General features: G+C 44.3%; 1 protein-coding gene across 1 annotated transcript in view; it reads right to left on the bottom strand.

Annotated features, from left to right (window-relative positions):
- The window catches only part of acadl (acyl-CoA dehydrogenase long chain), an 85,977-nt gene that overhangs the window by 20,385 nt on the left and 46,014 nt on the right, over positions 1 to 19,578 (bottom strand). Inside the window, exons 9-10 of the mRNA XM_059647641.1 lie at positions 8,728 to 8,841; positions 7,182 to 7,309 (exon numbers count right to left, since the gene is read on the bottom strand). Of these exons, the coding sequence (XP_059503624.1) occupies positions 7,182 to 7,309; positions 8,728 to 8,841 (242 nt within the window). The remainder of the gene's footprint in view (positions 1 to 7,181; positions 7,310 to 8,727; positions 8,842 to 19,578) is intronic.

Here is a 19,578-nt window from a genome sequence, read left to right on the forward strand (position 1 = left end):
GAGTGACTTGGAGGTGGTGGTGTTCCCATATGTCTGATGCCCTTGTCCTTCTAGATAGAAGTGGTCATGGGTTTGGAAGGTGCTGTCTGAGGATCATAGAATAGATCACAAAATCTCTACAGTGTGAATTCAGGCCCTTCAGCCCAACAAGTCCATACAGACTCCCAGAGCATCCCACCCAGACCCATCCCCCTATAACCCACCTAATCTACACATCCCTAAAAGCACTATGGACAATGTAGCATTGTCAATCTGCCTAGCCTGCACATTTCTGGACTGTGGGAGGAAACTGGAGTATCTGGAGGAAACCCATGCAATCACAGGTAGACTGTGAAAACTCCACACAGACAGTCACCCAAGGGTGGAATTGAATGCAGGTTGCCGGCACTGAGGTAGCAAAGTTAACCACTGAGCCACCAAGAATTTCTGCAGTGCATCGTGTAGATGTACACATTGCTGCTACTGAGTTTTGTGATGGAGGCAGTGAATGCTTGTTGACGTAAGGCCAATCAAGTGGACTGCTTTGTCCCGGATGGTATAAAGTTTCTTCAGTATTGTTGGACTGCACTCATTTAGGCAAGTGAGGAGTATTCCATCACACTTCTGCCTTGTGCCTTGTAGATGGTGGACAGGCTTTGATAAGGCAGCAGATAAGTTAATTGCCGCAGTTTCCCTAGCTTCTGGCCTGCTCTTATAGCGCTGTATTAATGTGGTGAGTCTAGTTGAGTTTCTGGTCAATGATAACCCCCAGGATGCTGATAGTGATAATAACTCCATTGAATGTCAACAGAGGGTGGTTAGGTTGTCTCTCACTGGTGATGGTCATAGTCTGGCATCAGTGTGGCACAAATGTCACTTGCCAATTGTCAGCCCAAGCCTGGATATTGTCCAGATCTTGTTGCATTTGAACATGGACTGCTTCAGCATCTGAGAAGTCACAAATGGTGCTGAGCATTGTGCAATCATCCGCAAACATTCCTACTTCTGACCTTATGATGGAGGGAAGGTCACTGATGAAGCAGCTGAAGATGGGTGGGCCTAGGACTCTACCCTGAGGAACTCCTGTAGAGATGTCCTGGAACTGAGATGATTGACCTCCAACAACCACGTCTATTAGCCTGTGTGTCAGGTATGATTCTGCCCATTGCAGAGTTGCTCCCTGATACCCACTGATTTCTTGATTTGACCCTTCCATTTCTTTGTGCAGCAGCAGCGCGAGCAGGAGCTTGGACCAGCGGCCTATCGGGAAGCTGGTGAGTCAGAGATTTTACATCTTTGAAAAGCTTACCTTGAGCGTCAGAGCCTTCCATTTCACTGTGCTGCAGTAGCACCTCGGAGCAGAGGTTTCCGGGAAGGGAGGGACCTTTTTTATCATCCCTCAGCTATATAAGTGATCGTTGTGTAAACCCGAGACCCTACCCTTGAAGGGCCTTCCACCCATCCACCACCTCTAACGTTATACACCAGGGACAAATCAAGGTAAGCTTCTTTTTTTTGACTCTCTGTTTAGGGGATTAGCAGGGATGGCAGTGTAGGTAGAGGAATGTTCCTCCTGCATGATGTATGAGGTGAGGGATGCCATTAGTGTCCCATCCAAATACACCTGCAGGAAGTGCACCCAACTCTTGCTCCTCCAAGACCAGGGAACTGGAGCGGGAGCTGGATAAACTTCAGATCGTTCGGGAGGCAGAATCAGTGATAGACAAGAGTTACAGGGAAGTAGTTACTCCAAAGCGTGAAGAAAGCTGGGTTACTGTTAGAAGGGGGAGAAAGCAGTCAGTGCAGGGATCCCCTGTGGTCGTTCCCCTGAAAAACAAGTATATCGTTTTGGATAGTGTCGCGGGGGACGACTTACCAGGGACATGCAGTAGCGTACAGGTCTCTGGCACAGAGTCTGTCCCTCTTGCACAGAAGGGAAGGGGGGATAGGAAGAGCGTGATAGTCATTGGGGGCTCAATAGTTAGAGGGGCTGATAGAAGGTTTGCTGGGAACGAAAGAGACTAACGGTTGTTGAGCTGCCTCCCAGGTGCCGGGATCCATGATGTCTCGGATTGTGTCTTTGGGGTCCTGAAGGGAGAGGGTGACCAGTCCCAAGTTGTGGCCCACATAGGCACCAATGACAGAGGTAGAAAGAGGGATAGGGATGTCAGGCAGGATTTCAGGGAGCTAGGGTGGAAGCCGGGAGCTGGAACAAACAGAGCGGTTATCTCTGGTTTGTTACCCATGCCACGTGATAGCAAGGCAAAGAATGAGGGAGAGATTTCAGCTAAACACGTGGCTGCAGGGATGGTGCAGGAGGGAGGCCTTCAGGTACATGGACAATTGGGACCTCTACAAACAGGACGGTCTCCACTTGAACCAGGGGCACACTAATATCCTGGGTAGGAAATTTGCTAGTGCTAATCAGGTGGATTTAAACTAGCTCAGAAGGGGGATGGGAAACTGAGGTGTAGTCCTAGTACACAGGAGGATGAGCGTCCCCCTCCCATTCTTTAGATGACATGTCCATCATGGGCCTCCTGCAGTGCCACAATGAGGCCACCCGAAGGTTGCAGGAACAGCAACTCATATTCCGCTTGGGAACCCTGCAGCCCAATGGTATCAATGCGGACTTCACCAGCTTCAAAATCTCCCCTTCCCCCACCGCATCCCAAAACCAGCCCAGTTCTTCCCCTCCACCCACTGCTTCCCAAAATCAGCCCAGCCTGTCTCTGCCTCCCTAACCTGTTCTTCCTCTCACCCATCCCTTCCTCCCACACCAAGCCGCACCTCCATTTCCTACCTACTAACCTCATCCCACCTCCTTAACCTGTCCGTCTTCCCTGGACTGACCTATCCTCTCCCTACCTCCCCACCTATACTCTACTCTCCACCTATCTTCTTTTCTCTCCATCTTCGGTCTGCCTCCCCCTCTCTCCCTATTTATTCCAGAACCCTCACCCCATCCCCCTCTCTGAAGAAGGGTCTAGGCCTGAAATGTCAGCTTTTGTGCTCCTGAGATGCTGCTGGTCCTGCTGTGTTCATTCAGCTTCACACTTTATTATCTTGCACTTTTCTATGTTCTATGAAACTGACAGGGCAGTAATTAGCCAGGTTGGATTTGTCCTGCTTTTTGTATACAGAACATACTTGGGCAATTTTCTATATTGTCGGGTCGATACCAGTGTTGTAACTGCACTGGAACAGCCCGGCTAAGGGAATGGCAAGTTCTGGATCATAAGTCTTCAGTACCATTGCCAGAATGTCATTAAGTCCCATAGCCTTTGCAGTATCCAGCGTCTCCAACCATTTCTTGATATCACATGGCATGAACTCAATGGGCTAAAGACTGGTATCTGTAATGCTGGGACCACTGGAGGAGGCTGAGATGGATCATCCACTCAGCATTTCTGCCTGAACATTGCTGTGAATGCTTCAGCCTCATGTTATGCACTGATGTGCTGAGCTCTTCCATCATTAAGGATAGGGATATTTATGGAACATCATTCTCCATTGAGTTGTTTAATTGCTCACCATCATTCATGACTAGATGTGGCAGGTCTGCAGAGCTTAGATCTGATCCCCTGGTTGTGCGATCGCTTAGCTCGGTCTATTATTTGCTGCGTTCCCTGTTTGGCGTGCTAGTAGTCCTGTTTGGTGGCTTCACCAGGCTGATACCTCTTCTTCAGGTATGCCTAGTGTTGCTCCTGGCATGCCCTCCAGCAATCACCATTGAACCAGGGTTGATCCCCTGGTTGTTGGTAATGGTCGAGTGGGAGCTCTGATGGGCCATGAGATTACAGACTGTTCTGAAATACAATTCAAAGAGAGAGAACAACGGTTGGATAGACAAAGCAGTTGGTAACGATCTGGCTAGGAGGGTGAACATGTGTTAATGGGACTTTTAGTGTCTAACAATAGATAGTGTGTAATGGCAGACTGTGTGATAATAAGGTCTGATGTGCACGGTAGCGGACTAGGACAATTGAGAGTTTAGGCCCCAAAGTGACTGAACTCGATACTGAGTCCAGACAGCTGGAGGTCCCCGGAAAATGAGGTTGTTGTTCTTCCAGCTTGCAATGAGCTTACTGGAACACTGCAGCAAAGATGTTGGCTAAGGAACAGGATGGTGTGTTAAAAATGGCAGGCTACTGGAAGCTCAGAACAGCACAGTGGCACAGTGGTTAGCACTGCTGCCTCACAGCACCAGAGACCCAGGTTCGATTCCGTTCTTGAGTGGCTGTCTGTGTGGAGTCTGCATGGGTTTCCTCTGGGTGCTCCAGTTTCCTCCCACAGTCCAAAGTTGCGCAGGCAAGATGGCTTGGCCATGCTAAATTGCTCCAAGTGTTCAGGGATGCGTAGATTAGGAGGATGGGTCTGGGTGGGATGCTCTGATGGTCAGTATGGACTTGTTGGGCCTAAGGGCCTTTTTCCACACTGTGGGGATTTGAAAATTCTATGAACTGTAGCTCCACCAAAGCAGCCTGCTTGACTGGCACCAATACTCATGTTTTCCACCACTGAAAGTCAGTAACAGCTGTGAGAGCTACAAGATGCACTGCAAAAATTTCTCAAGATGCTGAAACAGCACCTTCTAAACCCATCCATTTAGTTCCGTCCGGAAGGTCAAGGGCAGTAGATACATAGGACACCAACACCTCCCCTCCAAGCCATTCACCATCCTGACTTCGAATTATATTGCCATTTGTAAACTGACAATGTTTCAAAATCCCGGATATCCCTCCCTGACAGCATTGTCAATCAACTGACAGCACATGGACTGCAGCAGTTCAGGATGGCAGCTCACCACTGCCTTCTTAACTGTACATAAGGATGGATAATAAATGCTACCTAGCCAGTGACACTCATGTCACATGACAAGTTAAAAAAAGAGCCTTGTTGTCCACGTTTGACCAGAAGCCATACAACTTTATATTCATGGGGTCTGTATTCAATGTTGAGGGGCCCCCAAGTCAACTCCTTTATGAATAAATACCACAGTGCTACCAATGGATAGGACATACCAGGAGTGATGGTGGTAGATAGTATCTGAAACAATTCCCAACTGTAGGATGTGATTCCACAAATATCACTATCAGGCAGCTCCTTGACTAGCATGCAGCCCTGAATACGTTAGCAAGGAGGATTTTACAGGGTCTGCAGGAGTGCCTCTGCCTTAGTTGTTTCAAGGCCCTGGATTGAGGCTGGGTAATCTGTGCAGTTTCATTCATTTTTTACTTTGTTGAAGTTTAACATCACTGAATATCTTATTAGGCTATTTCAGAGGAAGTTAAGAATCAATCACATCATTCTAGGTCTGTAGTCATATGTAAACCAGAGCAGGTGAGGATGGCAGGTTGTTTATGACAACTAACAATGTTTTCATCGGCAGCCCTGTTGTGTGAAACTTTATATTCCAGAATTATCAATTCAATTTTAAGTTTTACCAGATGACATGTTGGGATTTGAACCCATGTTCCCTGTTGGATTGTCAGTCCAGTGATTTTACATTCTACTAACATAACTACCACTGGACTATATATATTCATTCAGAACATAAATTGAAAAGTAAACGGAAGTTTTGACACTGCTGTGTTGCAGAGAATGAACCAGTTGCTTTTAAAACAACTCAAATGTTAAAAGTAAATTTATGGATGTTCACTGATTGGTTGCACTTTTGGAGCACCTGGATTTGATACTGCTGGTAGTCAAGACAGCAACAAATGCTTTAGGGCTGAAAAACCTAGCAACAAATTTTGGATAGGTAAGTTGCAGTTTGTCACAGAACTGAGAGGGGGCAGTTCCACTCCATACCTCCAGAAAGGTTGTAAGCTAATACAAGTCACGACCTCAGAGTGGAGGAAAACTTGCATACAAAGACCCCGAAAGGAAGAACTTCTAACTCATGTAAAGACCTAGGTCCAACTGACCAGAAGGTGAATTGAGGAGCTTCTACGATCCTTTTTACCTATGTTTCCATCTAATATATTTCTGGAGAACTGTCTCGTCTGTCTTGTTTATGAAACAGTGTATCCGTGTTTGGATTTAAAGGGGTTATAGCTTAAGTTTGTACAGTTAATAATCTGGTTTGCTACTTGTTAAAAATGATAAGCTTGTTTGTAATAAATAAGTTTTGTTTTCTTGTTTAATTTATAAACTTTATTAGAGCTTGATTTGTCCTGGACAACAGTAAAAAGTCATGTCAATTACTTGTCTTTGTAATTCAGTTATTTATACACTTATGGCAGCTTATGAATTGGTGGTACTTGATGATCAGGATACTCTTCCTATCAGGGACACAACACCACTTTACTGTTGCACAAGCTATTTGGTTCCGAAAGGCCTAATGCCGAGCAGTACATTAATCGCCACTCAATGTGATAAAGTCATAACATCATTGGTTTGGAAAACAGATCTGAATCTTTAAGGAGATAGTTCTACCATGTAGGTCTCCTCATACTATAGAAACATTATATATGATACCAATGTAACATGTATCTGATTACTAGCATGCAAAAAACTGCATCTTGTTTAATTCAAGGCCCCTTTCTCTTTAGGCTACTCATGGTTTTCGCCTACACAGTAGGCAAAGCAGGCCCTTTAGATCCTAAAAGGAGGATGGTGGCAGCAAATCTACTTTACAGAAATTGAGAATCCAGTGAGCTCATACAATATGATGAACTGTGGCGAGGATTCAGCATAGAACATTGAACACTTCACACCACTAGTCACAAAATTCTAATCACCTAACTCAAAATAACCTCCTGTTAGAAGCCAAGTTCTCAAGGTCAAAATTTGCAAAAGAAATTTCACTCCTCACTGTTCATACAGAGTTCAAGTGGACATGGAACAAACATTTCTATACAGAGACTTTCCCTACATTACAACAGAGCCTACACTTCGAAAATACTTCAGATGTTGTGAAAAGCCTTGGAGCTCCCCATGATTATGCAACGTAAACATCAACATCAATTTTTTTCTTATTTACCAATACTCATGGCAAAAATTCTAGCGGGGATGGAGTAGTTTAATCAAATGTTCATAGTATCATAACTCAGTACTGAAGTACTAATAGCAGCATACCGTGAAAATTAACAGAACAAGCCTTAATATTTTTACTGGAGTGAACTAATGACAGCATTAAGCCTTTATACTAAAGAACTCGACTGAAGTACACACAGAAATCAATGCAGCACAAATACCAGTATTTGGCCATGGAAGCCGTAGCTGAATCCAGTCGTCGCTCTTTATGCAACTGCAGGCAGCTGTCAACGAATGCTCTCCCCACACAAGTCTGTGTCTTTATTTCCGCCAGTTTATGCTGCACAGTCTACAAGTGAAAGGAAGAACCACCCCTTACCATAATTTCCAAGGCATTGTCTCATGACTAGATAGCAAATTGTAACATCATTTCTAATACTTCATCATAAGATTTCAGACAAATTAGAGACGATCTTAAGTGTCAACAACAGCTGTTTCACTAAATTTTAAAAATTGTTCATCAAACTGAAAGCAAATAAAAAGGAATCTTTAGTTAGCTGACAAGAACTGAATTTTTCTTTTATTATGCTTTATCCTCCCCTCCAAAGTTAATTGTGGTGGAATGCTAGGATTGCCCTGACAATGACATTTCAATTTGTGAGATTAACTCCTTGCTTACAAAATATCAAAAAAAAGCTTCAGCAAACCATTTGGCATACTTCTTCTGTCATTCAATGTGACCAAAGTTGATTATCTATCTCAAAAGGCTTTTTTGCCCCCATTCCTCTTGATCATTCAGAGCTTTTGTGTTCGTTTCAGATTCAAGTCTATCACTATCATTTTCCAAAGGAGATTAAAAATCCACAAAAGTCGCATACACCACAAGGTTCTAGATTTATCTTCCAGTTCATGCCGGGCACAAAGGGCAACAGAATAGGAACAATGGGAATAATTGGTGGTCCCATTTTCAAGGTTCAAAGCTAGAAAGTCCATCAAGATTTTGTACAAGACTGATCACAGGGATACTGCCCATAGGGATGGAACGGTCAGCAAATATTCATTGCTAAAGTTCACACATAAAGATTGATTACTTGAATAAATTATTGAGTGTTACTGGCAACTATGTAACTTCTCAAAACTCTTGATGAAAAAGGATTAAAAGAAACACAATAATTCCAGAAATAGATACCATGTGGAAATCCACATCCCACTTCTGAGCAAAGAAAAAGGTCTATCATTTTAATGGAAGGTTTTCACAAATATAAGAACCAATCTCTTTCACAACATTATTGTTAAGAACTCGTCAAATTCAATGTCAATTGCTGCAAACTAACCAGGTTGTCAAATCCTATTCATTCAAACTTTTAGATTAGATTTCCTACAGTGTGGAAACAGGCCCTTCGGCCCAACAAGTCCATACTGCCCCTTGAAGCATCCCACCCAGACCCATTCCCCTGTAACCCACACACCCCTGAGCACTGTGGGTAATTTCCCATGGCCAATCCACCTAGCCTGCACATCTTTGGACTGTGGGAGGAAACTGGAGCACCCGGAGGAAACACTCGCTGACACGGGGAGAATGTGCAAACTCCACACAGACAGTCGCCCGAGGTGGGAATCGAACCTGGGTCCCTGGCGCTGTGAGGCTGCAGTGCTAACCACTGAGCCACCGTGCCGCCCATTTCATACAATCTTATTATCTCTTCCAGAAGTTAACATTAAATTTAGTTGACTGATTTTCTTGAATGTCATAGACTATAAACTCACCTGCAAATCAGCAACAGTTTTTCCAAAAACCTTTCTCTGTCTCACATACTTTCTAGTTTCCTCAAACATGAATTCACAGTTTGCAAGAGCCATGTCAGCAATCAGCAATCGTTCCTTTAAACACACAGAGTTACACTTTATTTCAGACAAGAATAAAATGCAACAGAATTCACCACATTAAGTTAACCATCCATCACAGATGATACAAAAAGAAATAGGTGGGGGGATAAATAGTTACAAGGATAATCTTAGATTATAGAAGGATATAGACAAGCTGGTTAGATGACTGATCAGTGGCAAATGGAATTCAATCAGGATAAATGTGAGGTGATGCATTTGGGCAGGACAAACGAGACAGTGGAATACATGATTAACAATAGGATCCAGGGAAGTACCAAGGATCAGGGAGACATTGATGTGCACGTACACTGATCCCTTAAGGTATCTGGACAGGTGAACAAAAGGCCAGACTACAGCCAAAATATTGTGTGCTGTCCTGGAATAGCACTGGAGAGGGAGAAGAGGTGACTTACCAGGATGTTAGTATCAGAGATAATGGGAACTGCAGATGCTGGAGAATTCCAAGATAATAAAATGTGAGGCTGGATGAACACAGCAGGCCAAGCAGCATCTCAGGAGCACAAAAGCTGACGTTTCGGGCCTAGACCCTTCATCAGAGAGGGGGATGGGGAGAGGGAGCTGGAATAAATAGGGAGAGAGGGGGAGGCGGACCGAAGATGGAGAGTAAAGAAGATAGGTGGAGAGAGTGTAGGTGGGGAGGTAGGGAGGGGATAGGTCAGTCCAGGGAAGACGGACAGGTCAAGGAGGTGGGATGAGGTTAGTAGGTAGCTGGGGGTGCGGCTTGGGGTGGGAGGAAGGGATGGGTGAGAGGAAGAACCGGTTAGGGAGGCAGAGACAGGTTGGACTGGTTTTGGGGTGCAGTGGGTGGGGGGGGGGGAAGAGCTGGGCTGGTTGCGTGGTGCAGTGGGGGGAGGGGATGAACTGGGCTGGTTTAGGGATGCAGTAGGGGAAGGGGAGATTTTGAAACTGGTGAAGTCCACATTGATACCATATGGCTGCAGGGTTCCCAGGCGGCATATGAGTTGCTGTTCCTGCAACCTTCGGGTGGCATCATTGTGGCACTGCAGGAGGCCCATGATGGACATGTCATCTAGAGAATGGGAGGGGGAGTGGAAATAGTTTGCGACTGGGAGGTGCAGTTGTTTGTTGCGAACTGAGCGGAGGTGTTCTGCAAAGCGGTCCCCAAGCTTCCCCTACCATATGGTATCAATGTGGACTTCACCAGTTTCAAAATCTCCCCTTCCCCTACTGCATCCCTAAACCAGCCCAGTTCGTCCCCTCCCCCCACTGCACCACACGACCAGCCCAGCTCTTCCCCCCCCACCCACTGCATCCCAAAACCAGTCCAACCAGTCTCTGCCTCCCTAACCGGTTCTTCCTCTCACCCATCCCTTCCTCCCACCCCAAGCCGCACCCCCAGCTACCTACTAACCTCATCCCACCTCCTTGACCTGTCCGTCTTCCCTGGACTGACCTATCCCCTCCCTACCTCCCCACCTACACTCTCTCCACCTATCTTCTTTACTCTCCATCTTCGGTCCGCCTCCCCCTCTCTCCCTATTTATTCCAGTTCCATCTCCCCATCCCCCTCTCTGATGAAGGGTCTAGGCCCGAAACGTCAGCTTTTGTGCTCCTGAGATGCTGCTTGGCCTGCTGTGTTCATCCAGCCTCACATTTTATTAACTTACCAGGATGTTGCCAGGTTTCAATTATGGAGGAGAGAGGTTGGGCAGACTGGGTTGCTTTTCTTAGAGCAGATGAGACTGAGAGGGACATGGCTGAGATGTATAAAATTATGGGGACATAGAGTACTCAAAGAAATTTTTCACTTGATGGAGGGATTATTGACAAGTGGCATATATTTAAGAGAAGGGGCAGAAGGTTTAGAGAAGATGTGGGGGAAAACGTTTTCATTCAGAAGGTGGTGAAAATTTAGAACTCTCCGCCTTCATGGTTGGTAGAGGCCGAAATCCTCATAACACTTAAGCATTTAAATGTATTCCTTGCCACCTCAAGTGCACAAGGTTTTGGCAAAGTGTGGAAAATATGACTAGAATAGGTGGTTATTTTTGACCAGTGCAGACTCAATAGGCCAAATGCCCTTTTTGGTCTGTGCTGCAGACCTCTAAAATAGATTCTATTTTAATTACATCTTATAAGCAGAACACTTCAACATAGGCAGCATAGGTCATATTATATTTTTTTGTGCATTTTGAAAACATAAATTTCATGGCAGGTTATACCAAGATGTGTGGTCCATTGTACCCTGAAGGTGGCAGCACAGGTGGATACAAGATAATGAGAGGCATAGATAGAGTCGATAGCCAGAGACTATTTCCCAGGGCAGAAATGGCTAGCACGAGGGGTCATAGTTTTAAGCTGGTTGGTGGAAAGTATAGAGGGGATGTCAGAGGCAGGTTCTTTACGCAGAGAGTTGTGAGAGCATGGAATGCGTTGCCAGCAGCAGTTGTGGAAGCAAGGTCATTGGGGTCATTTAAGAGACTGCTGGACATGCATATGGTCACAGAAATTTGAGGGTGCATCCATGAGGATCAATGGTCGGCACAACATTGTGGGCTGAAGGGCCTGTTCTGTGCTGTACTGTTCTATGTTCTATGTTCTATGTTCTAATGTCAAGGCGGCATATGGCATGCTTTCATTCATCGGACGGGGTCACGTTACAGTTGTATACAACTTTGGTTTGACCACATTTGGAATACCATAAGACCGTAAGACATAGGAGTGGAAGTAAGGCCATTCGGCCCATCAAGTCCACTCTGCCATTTAAATCATGGCTGATGGGCATTTCAGCACCACTTCCCTGCACTCTCTCCATAGCCCTCGATTCCTTCTGAGATCAAGAATTTGTTGATCTCTGCCCTGAAGGCATCCAACGTCCCGGCCTCCACTGCACTCTGTGGCAATGAATTCCACAAGCCCACCATACTCTGGCTGAAGAAATGTCTTCTCATTTCAGTTTTAACTTTACCCCCTCTAATTTTAACGTTATGCCCACGGGTCCTAGTCTCCCCGCCTAACGGAAACAACTTTCCAGCGTCCACCCCTTCTAAACCATACATTATCTTGTAAGTTTCTATTAGATCTCCCCTTAACCTTCTAAACTAATGAATACAATCCCAGGATCCTTAGCCGTTCATCATACGTTAAATCTACCATTCCAGGGATCATCCGTGTGAATCTCTGCTGGACACGCTCCAGTGCCAGTATGTCCTTCCTGAGGTGTGGGGCCCAAAATTGTAGACGGTATTCTAAATGGGGCTTAACTAGAGCCTTATAAAGACTCAGAAGCACATCACTGCTTTCATATTCCAACCCTCTTGAGATAAACGACAACATTAGATTCACTTTCTTAATTAAGGACTCTACCTGCAAGTTAACCTTTAGAGAATCCTGGACCAACACTCCCAGATCCCTATGCACTTCTTTTTTGCGAATTTTCTCACCATTTAGAAAATAGTCCATGCCTGTATTCTTTTTTCCAAAGTGCAAAACCTCACATTTACTCACATTGAATTTCATCAGCCATTTCCTGGACCACTCTCCTAAACTGTCTAAATCTTTCTGCAGCTTCCCCACCTCCTCAGTACTACCTGCCTGTCCACCTATCTTCGTATCATCGGCAAACTTTGCCATAATGCCCCCGGCCCCTTCATCCAGATCATTAATATATAAGGTGAACAGCTGTGGCCCCAACACTGAACCCTGCAGGACACCACTCATCACCTGTTACCATTCCGAAAAAAAGCCTTTTATCCCAACTCATGCCTTCTGTCAGACAGCCAATCCTCAATCCAGGCCAGTAGCTCACCTCGAACACCATGGGCCCTCACCTTGCTCATCAGACTCCTGTGAGGCACTGTATCAAAGGCCTTTTCGAAGTCTAGATAGATAACGTCTACTGGGTTTCCCTGGTCTAACATACCTGTTACCTCTTCAAAGAATTCTAACAGGTTTGTCAGGCACGACCTCCCCTTACTAAATCCATGCTGACTTGTTCTAATCTGACTCTGTACTTCCAGGAATTTAGAAATCTCATCCTTGACAATGGATTCTAGTATTTTACCAACTACCGAGGTTAGGCTAATCGGGCTATAATTTTCCGTCTTTTGCCTTGATCCTTTCTTAAAGGAGGGAGTTACAATAGCAATTTTCCAATCATCTGGTACTTTCCCTGACTCCAGTGACTTTTGAAAGATCACGACCAAAGCCGCTGCTATTTCCTCAGCCACCTCCCTCAGAACACTAGGATGTAGCCCAATCGGGGCCAAGGGATTTATCAATTTTTAGACCCTTTAGCTTTTCTAGCACTTTCTCTTTTGTAATGCCTACCGTACTCAACTCTGCCCCCGGCTCTCCCTAATTGTTGGCATACTCATGTCTTCCACTGTGAAGACTGACGCAAAGTACTTAAGTTCTTCATCTATTTCCTTATCTCCCATCACTAGCCTTCCAGCATCAATTTGGAGCAGCCCAACAACAGCTAATGGAACTTAAAAGACCCTATACAGACAACAAACAAAACAAACGTCATCTACAAACCTTGCAAGAACTGTGACAAACACTACATTGGACAAACTGGCAGAAAGCTAGCCGCCAGAATACATGAACATCAACTAGCCACAAAACGACATGACCCACTATCACTCGTATCCTTACACACAGATGAGGAAGGTCACCACTTTGATTGGGACAACACATCCATCCTAGGACAAGCCAAACAGAGACATGCACAAGAATCCCTAGAAGCATGGCATTCCAACCGGAACTCCATCAACAAACACATTGGCTCCAAATCAATCTACCATCCCCTGAGAAAAAGAACAGGAAATGACATCACCAACCCAAGGAAACCTAACCAGATAAATAGAAAGCGGGACATAACATCAGCGCTTCGTCCGAGGCTCACTGATGATGTTACCTAGAATGGTGACAAAACGTCTGAAAACTAACCTTCCAGCTCAGCGAACAAACTCACATCCAGAACCTCAACCTGAGCTACAAATCTTCTCAAAACTCTCTAGCACCTATGGGCGCAAAACGCTAAAACTGGCCTGAAGATGTGGATGCTTTGGAGAGGGTGCAGAGGAGATTCACCAGGAGGCTGCCTGGTATGGAAGGTGATAGATATGAAGAGAGGTTGAGTAGATTAGGATTATTTACATTAGAAAGACGGAGGTTGAGGGAGGACTTGATTGACGCCTACAAAATCACAAGAGATACAGACAGGGAGGATAGCAAGAAGTTTTTTCGGTAGATTGGGGGACTCAATTACTAGGGGTCACGATTTCAAGGTGAGAGGGGAAAAGTTTAAAGGAGATGTGCATGGCAAGTTCTTTACACAGACCGTGGTGGGTGTCTGGAACGCGTTGCCAGTGGAGGTGGTACAGGCAAGCATGATAGCATCATTTAAGATGTATCTAGACAGAAATATGAAAGGGCAGGGAGCAGAGGGATACAGATCCTTGGAAAATAGCCAACAGGCTTAGATAGAGGATCTGGATTGGCACAGGCTTGGAGGGCCGAAGGACCTGCTCCTGTGCTGTAATTTTCTTTGTTCTTTGTTCTAAGATCGTCTAAAACTGGACAAGGCAGAAGTCCCAATCTACGCTGTATTTTAAAGAAGCATTGCAAATGATGGTCACTTAAAGGTGCTTCAATCGTTCTTTTCCATCACTTTCCCTACTTTGCAATTTTGCCTACATTTTCTCAGTGTCAAGCTTGGTAACTTCTTTGGACAAGTCCACCTCTTTCCATAGATGCCAGAGACTTCACAATTCAAATGATAAACTGACTGACGGCAATTTATTCCTAATACTGAGCATGTCAACTCTTACTAGAAGGTGAATCACTGGACAATAGTAGACCTGTGGTATGTTTCTGATATATCGTTCGAGCAAAAGAGTAAAGAGATAAAGAGGAAATGAACAGCAGTCGGTGTGGTCAATCAACAGAAGAGGTTGCAGGTTCTTTTTAAAACAAATGTAGGTCAATTAAAATGACCATGGCTGATCAACACTCCAATGCTTTTTACCCACCTCACCCCTACAACCCAGTAATGAAAAAAATCTATCAATTTCTAAACATACTTGAAGACGCAACCTCCATGGCCCTCTGTATAGAGAATTCCAAAACTTCATAATCCTCTGACTAAAAAGACTATCTAATTTACATAAATGATTTGGATATGAATATGGGAGTATGGTTAGGAATTTTGCAGATGACACCAAAATTGGTGGTGTAGTAGGCAGTGAAGAAGGTTATCTCAGAGTACAACGTGACCTTGATCAGATGGGCAAATGGACTGAGGATTGGTAGATGGAGTTTAATTCAGAAAATGTGAGGTGCTGCATTTTGGGAGAGCAAGTCAGGACAGGACTTAGATACCTAATGATAAGGTACTGGAGGGTGTGGCCGAACAAAGAGAACTTGGAGTGCAGATTCATAGTTCCTTGAAAGTGGAGTCCCAGGTAGACAGGATAGTGAAGAAGGTATTTAGTACACTTGCCTTTATTGGTCAGTGCATTGAGTACAGGAGTTGGGAGGTCATGTTGCAGCATACAGGACATCGATTAGGTGACTTGTGGAATACAGCATTCAACTCTCGTCTCCCTTGTGAAACCGGAAAGGATTCAGAAAAGATTTACAAGGATGCTGCCGTAGTTGGACAGCTCGAGCTACAGAGAAAGGCTGAATAGGCTGCAGCTATTTTCCTGGAGTGTCGGAGGCTAAGAGGTGATCTTTTGAAGTTTACAAAATCGTGAAGGGCATGGATAAGGTAAACTGTCAAGGTCTTTTCCCCAGGGTAGGAAGTCCAAAACTAGTAGGCAGAGATTTAAGGTGAGTGGGGAAAAATTTAAAAGGGACCTAAGGGGCAACTTTTTCTACACATAGTGGTGCATGTATGGAATGAACTGCCAAAGGTGGTGGAGGAGGCTGGTAAATTACAACATTTTAAAGGCATTTGGATGGGTATGTGAAGAAGAAGGGTTTGGAGGGATATGGCCCAAATGCTGGTAAATGGGACTAGATTTATTTAGGATATCTGGTCGGCATGGACAAATTGAATATAATTAATTATTTGGCTGCTTATCTGAGTGCAGCAGTCTGACAGCTGTACTTTCAGGCCTCTCTCTCTGATGGAATTTTTTTTAGAAATTTGTTTGGTTTTTGCAAATATCTCTTTTATCAGACATCAAAGGCCTCACCATATGACCTTGCATGAATTGTTGAGTCATAGAGTAGTTTATAGTCAGTCCCACTCCCTCGCTCAGTTGCCACAGCTTTATTTCCTTCCTGTTGTAATCCTTTTGAAATCATTTGTCATTTCTGCATCCACCCACATTGGCTGTTTGTTCCAGGTCATAACCATACATTGTGCTCCTTACATTCTCCTGCTTTTCTTGCCAACATCTTATATCTGTATCCCATCATCCTTGTTCTATAAGCTATTACGAGTTTATTCTTATTTACATTGCTTAAGCCTGTCATAATCTATCAAATCCTACCCAAGTTCCCATGCTCTGTGAACAACAATCTTAGCCTTCCTAACATAACTTTGTAACTAAACCCAAACCCCTCCCCGACAATGCTGAAACTGTTTGATTTATCTTTGTGGAGTTTCACAAGGGCCTTCAGAAGTCTGATAATTAGAAGTGAACACAACATAATAGCCAAGACGCTGCCTAACCTTGGCACCAGAGTGTCAGGCCACATTATACAGTCAGGTACTGCTGCTACTTAAACCTACGATTTCCTGGTAAAGATGAGCATGACTACTTGAGTCAGTAGTACAATTTTTTTGTTAAGAAACAGAAACATTTAGGATGGACAAGTCAAGCTGAGAGTACGACAGAGATTTAAAATTACACAGTCCCAAAGTGCAGGTTCATTCTTGAAAGCATTCTGAATTTGGATTATTGTAGTATTCTAATGAACTTCACGTAATGGGTTATAATGTGGATAAAACCATATATCGATGTAGGTTACATTTGTACTTCTATACTGTGTGTGTCAATAAGGAAAATAATTTAGTTTCATTTCTGAGTTCTGATAGAGGTGTTGAGAGACTGAAAATATGTTTGTATACAATTAAATGAGGTCCTTTCTTACAAACCAAACACCTTGAGGTGATCAGTTCAGTACTTTACAAAAACAAGGGCAGAAGAATTAGGCTGTTATTTAGCATCAAGATGTCCTTTGATACAGAAAGATAGAGGCAGAATAGTTTTGCTTTAGGAAGAATGAACCTTCCAGATGGTCAGAGAGTGTGCAAGTTTCTTTCAGATCAGTGCAGATTATTCAGGGAGAAAAAAAATGCTAATAGAACATAGAACAAAGAACAAAAGAGAAGTATGGCACAGGAACAGGCCCTTCAGTCCCCCAAGCCTGTGCCAATGATTATGCCCAAACTAAACAAAAAAGCAAACCTTCTGCCTTTATTCGGTCAATATCTCTCTATTCCCTCCCTATTCATGTAACCATCCAGATAAATGTCGTCAATGTGTCTGCTTCTACCATCTCCTCCGGCAGTGCATTCCAGGCTCCTATCACTCTTTGCACGAAAAACTTTCCTTGCAAATCTGCCTTAAACTTTCGCCCTCTCACCCTGAACCTGTGCCTCCCCCTTGTAATTGAAACTTCAATCCTGGGAAAAGGCCTCTGACTATCCACCCTATCTATGCCTCTCAATTTTGTAGACCTCTATCAAGTCTCCTCTCAGTCACCATCTTTCCAGTGAAAACAGTCCTAGTCTTTTTAACCTTACCTCATAACCAATGCCCTCGAGATTGGGCAACGTCCTGGTAAACCGTCTCTACACTGTTTCCAAAGCTTCCACGTCCTTCTGGTAATGTGGCAACCAAAACTGCACAAAATTCTTCAAATGCGGCCTAACAAGGGTTTTATATACATGCAACATGTTTTACCAACTCTTGTACTCCATGCCTTGACCGATGAAAGCAAGCACGCCATATGTCGATAGAGTCGGCATGGATAGAGTCGATAGCCAGAGACTTTTCCCCAGGGAACGATTGACTGCCACGAGGGGTCATAGTTTTAAGATGTTAGGAGGAAGGTATAGAGGAGACGACAGAGGGAGGTTCTTCACCCAGAGAGTTGAGAGCGCATGGAACAGTTTACCAGTGGTAGTCGTGGAAGCAGAGTCATTAGTGACATTTAAGCGACTGCTGGACGTGCACATGGACAGCAGTGAATTGAGGGGAATGTAGGTTAGGTTATTTTATTTTTGGATTAGGATTATTCCACGGCACAACATAGTGAGCCGAAGGGCCTATACTGTGCTGTACTGTTCTACATGTCTTCTTAATCACTTTAGCCATCTGTGTTGCCACTTTTAGGGAACTGTGGACCTGCACGCCCAGATCTGCCAGTATGTTAATTTTCCCAGGGGTTCTGCCATTAACAGCATAATTCACACTTAAATTTGATCCTCCAAAATGCATCACTTCGCATTTGGCTGGATTAAGCTCCATCTGCCATTTCTGTGCCCAAGTCACCAATCTATATGTACCCTGTTGTATCCTTTCACAATCATCAGCACTATCAACAACTCCACTAATATTCGTATCATCTGCAAACTTACTCATCAGACCACCCACATTTTCTTCCAGATCATTTACATATACTACAAACAACAGAGGACCCTGTGGAACACCAGTAATTACCGGTTTCCATTCTGAAAAACACCCTTCTGCTGCGACCCTCTGTCTTCTATGGCCAAGCCAGTTTTGTATTCATCTAGCCAACCACTCCAACTTCCATCTGATTTTAGTTTTTGTACTGGTCTGCCACGTGGGGCTTTATCAAATACCTTACTAAAGTCTACATAAACTACATCCACAGCTCTTCCCTCATCAATTATCTTGGTCACTTCTTGAAAAAATTCAGTCAGGTTGGTGAGACATGACCTTCCACGTATGAAACCATGCTGCCTGTCACTAACTAGTCCATTTTCTTCCCAATGTGCATACATCCTGTCCCTCGGTGCTTCCCCAACACAGATGCCAGAATCACTGATCTATAAATTTCCTGGATTATCCCTGCTTCCTTTCTTAAACAAGGGAACAACACTAGCTAAATCGCCAGTCCTCTGGAACTTCTCCTGCAGTCAAGGAAGATGTGAAGATATCTGCTAATTCCCCAGCTATTTCTTCCCTTGCATCTCACAGCAACCTGGGATAGATCCCATCTGGCCTGGAGACCTGTCTACCTTAATGCAATTGAGGAAACCCAAAACTTGCCATTTTAATATATCGACACTCTCTAGTGTATTTGCACACTCATCCCTGACCTCAACATCAGTCATGTCCTTCTCCTCAGTGAATACCAATATAAAGTATTTATTAAGGATCTGTCCCACTTCCTGTAGCTCCATGCATAACTTCGCTCTTTTGTCCTTGAAGGGGCCTACTCTTTCACTTGCTTCCCTCTTTCTTCTAATATATGCATAAATAGCCTTGGGATTCTCCTTGACCCTATTTGCTAAAGACATTCCAGAAGACCATAAGACATAGGAGTGGAAGTAAGGCCATTCGGCCCATTGAGTCCACTCCTCCATTAAAATCATGGCTGAGGGGCATTTCAACTCCACTTCCCTGCACTCTCCCGGTAGCCCTTGATTCCTCGTGAGCTCAAGAATTTATTAATCTCTGCGTTGAAGACATTTAATGTCCCGGCCACCACTGTGCTCCATAGCAATGAATTCCACAGGCCCACCACTCTCTGGCTGAA

This window comes from Stegostoma tigrinum, chromosome 7 (assembly GCF_030684315.1).
Source record: "Stegostoma tigrinum isolate sSteTig4 chromosome 7, sSteTig4.hap1, whole genome shotgun sequence".
Taxonomy (NCBI): domain Eukaryota; kingdom Metazoa; phylum Chordata; class Chondrichthyes; order Orectolobiformes; family Stegostomatidae; genus Stegostoma; species Stegostoma tigrinum.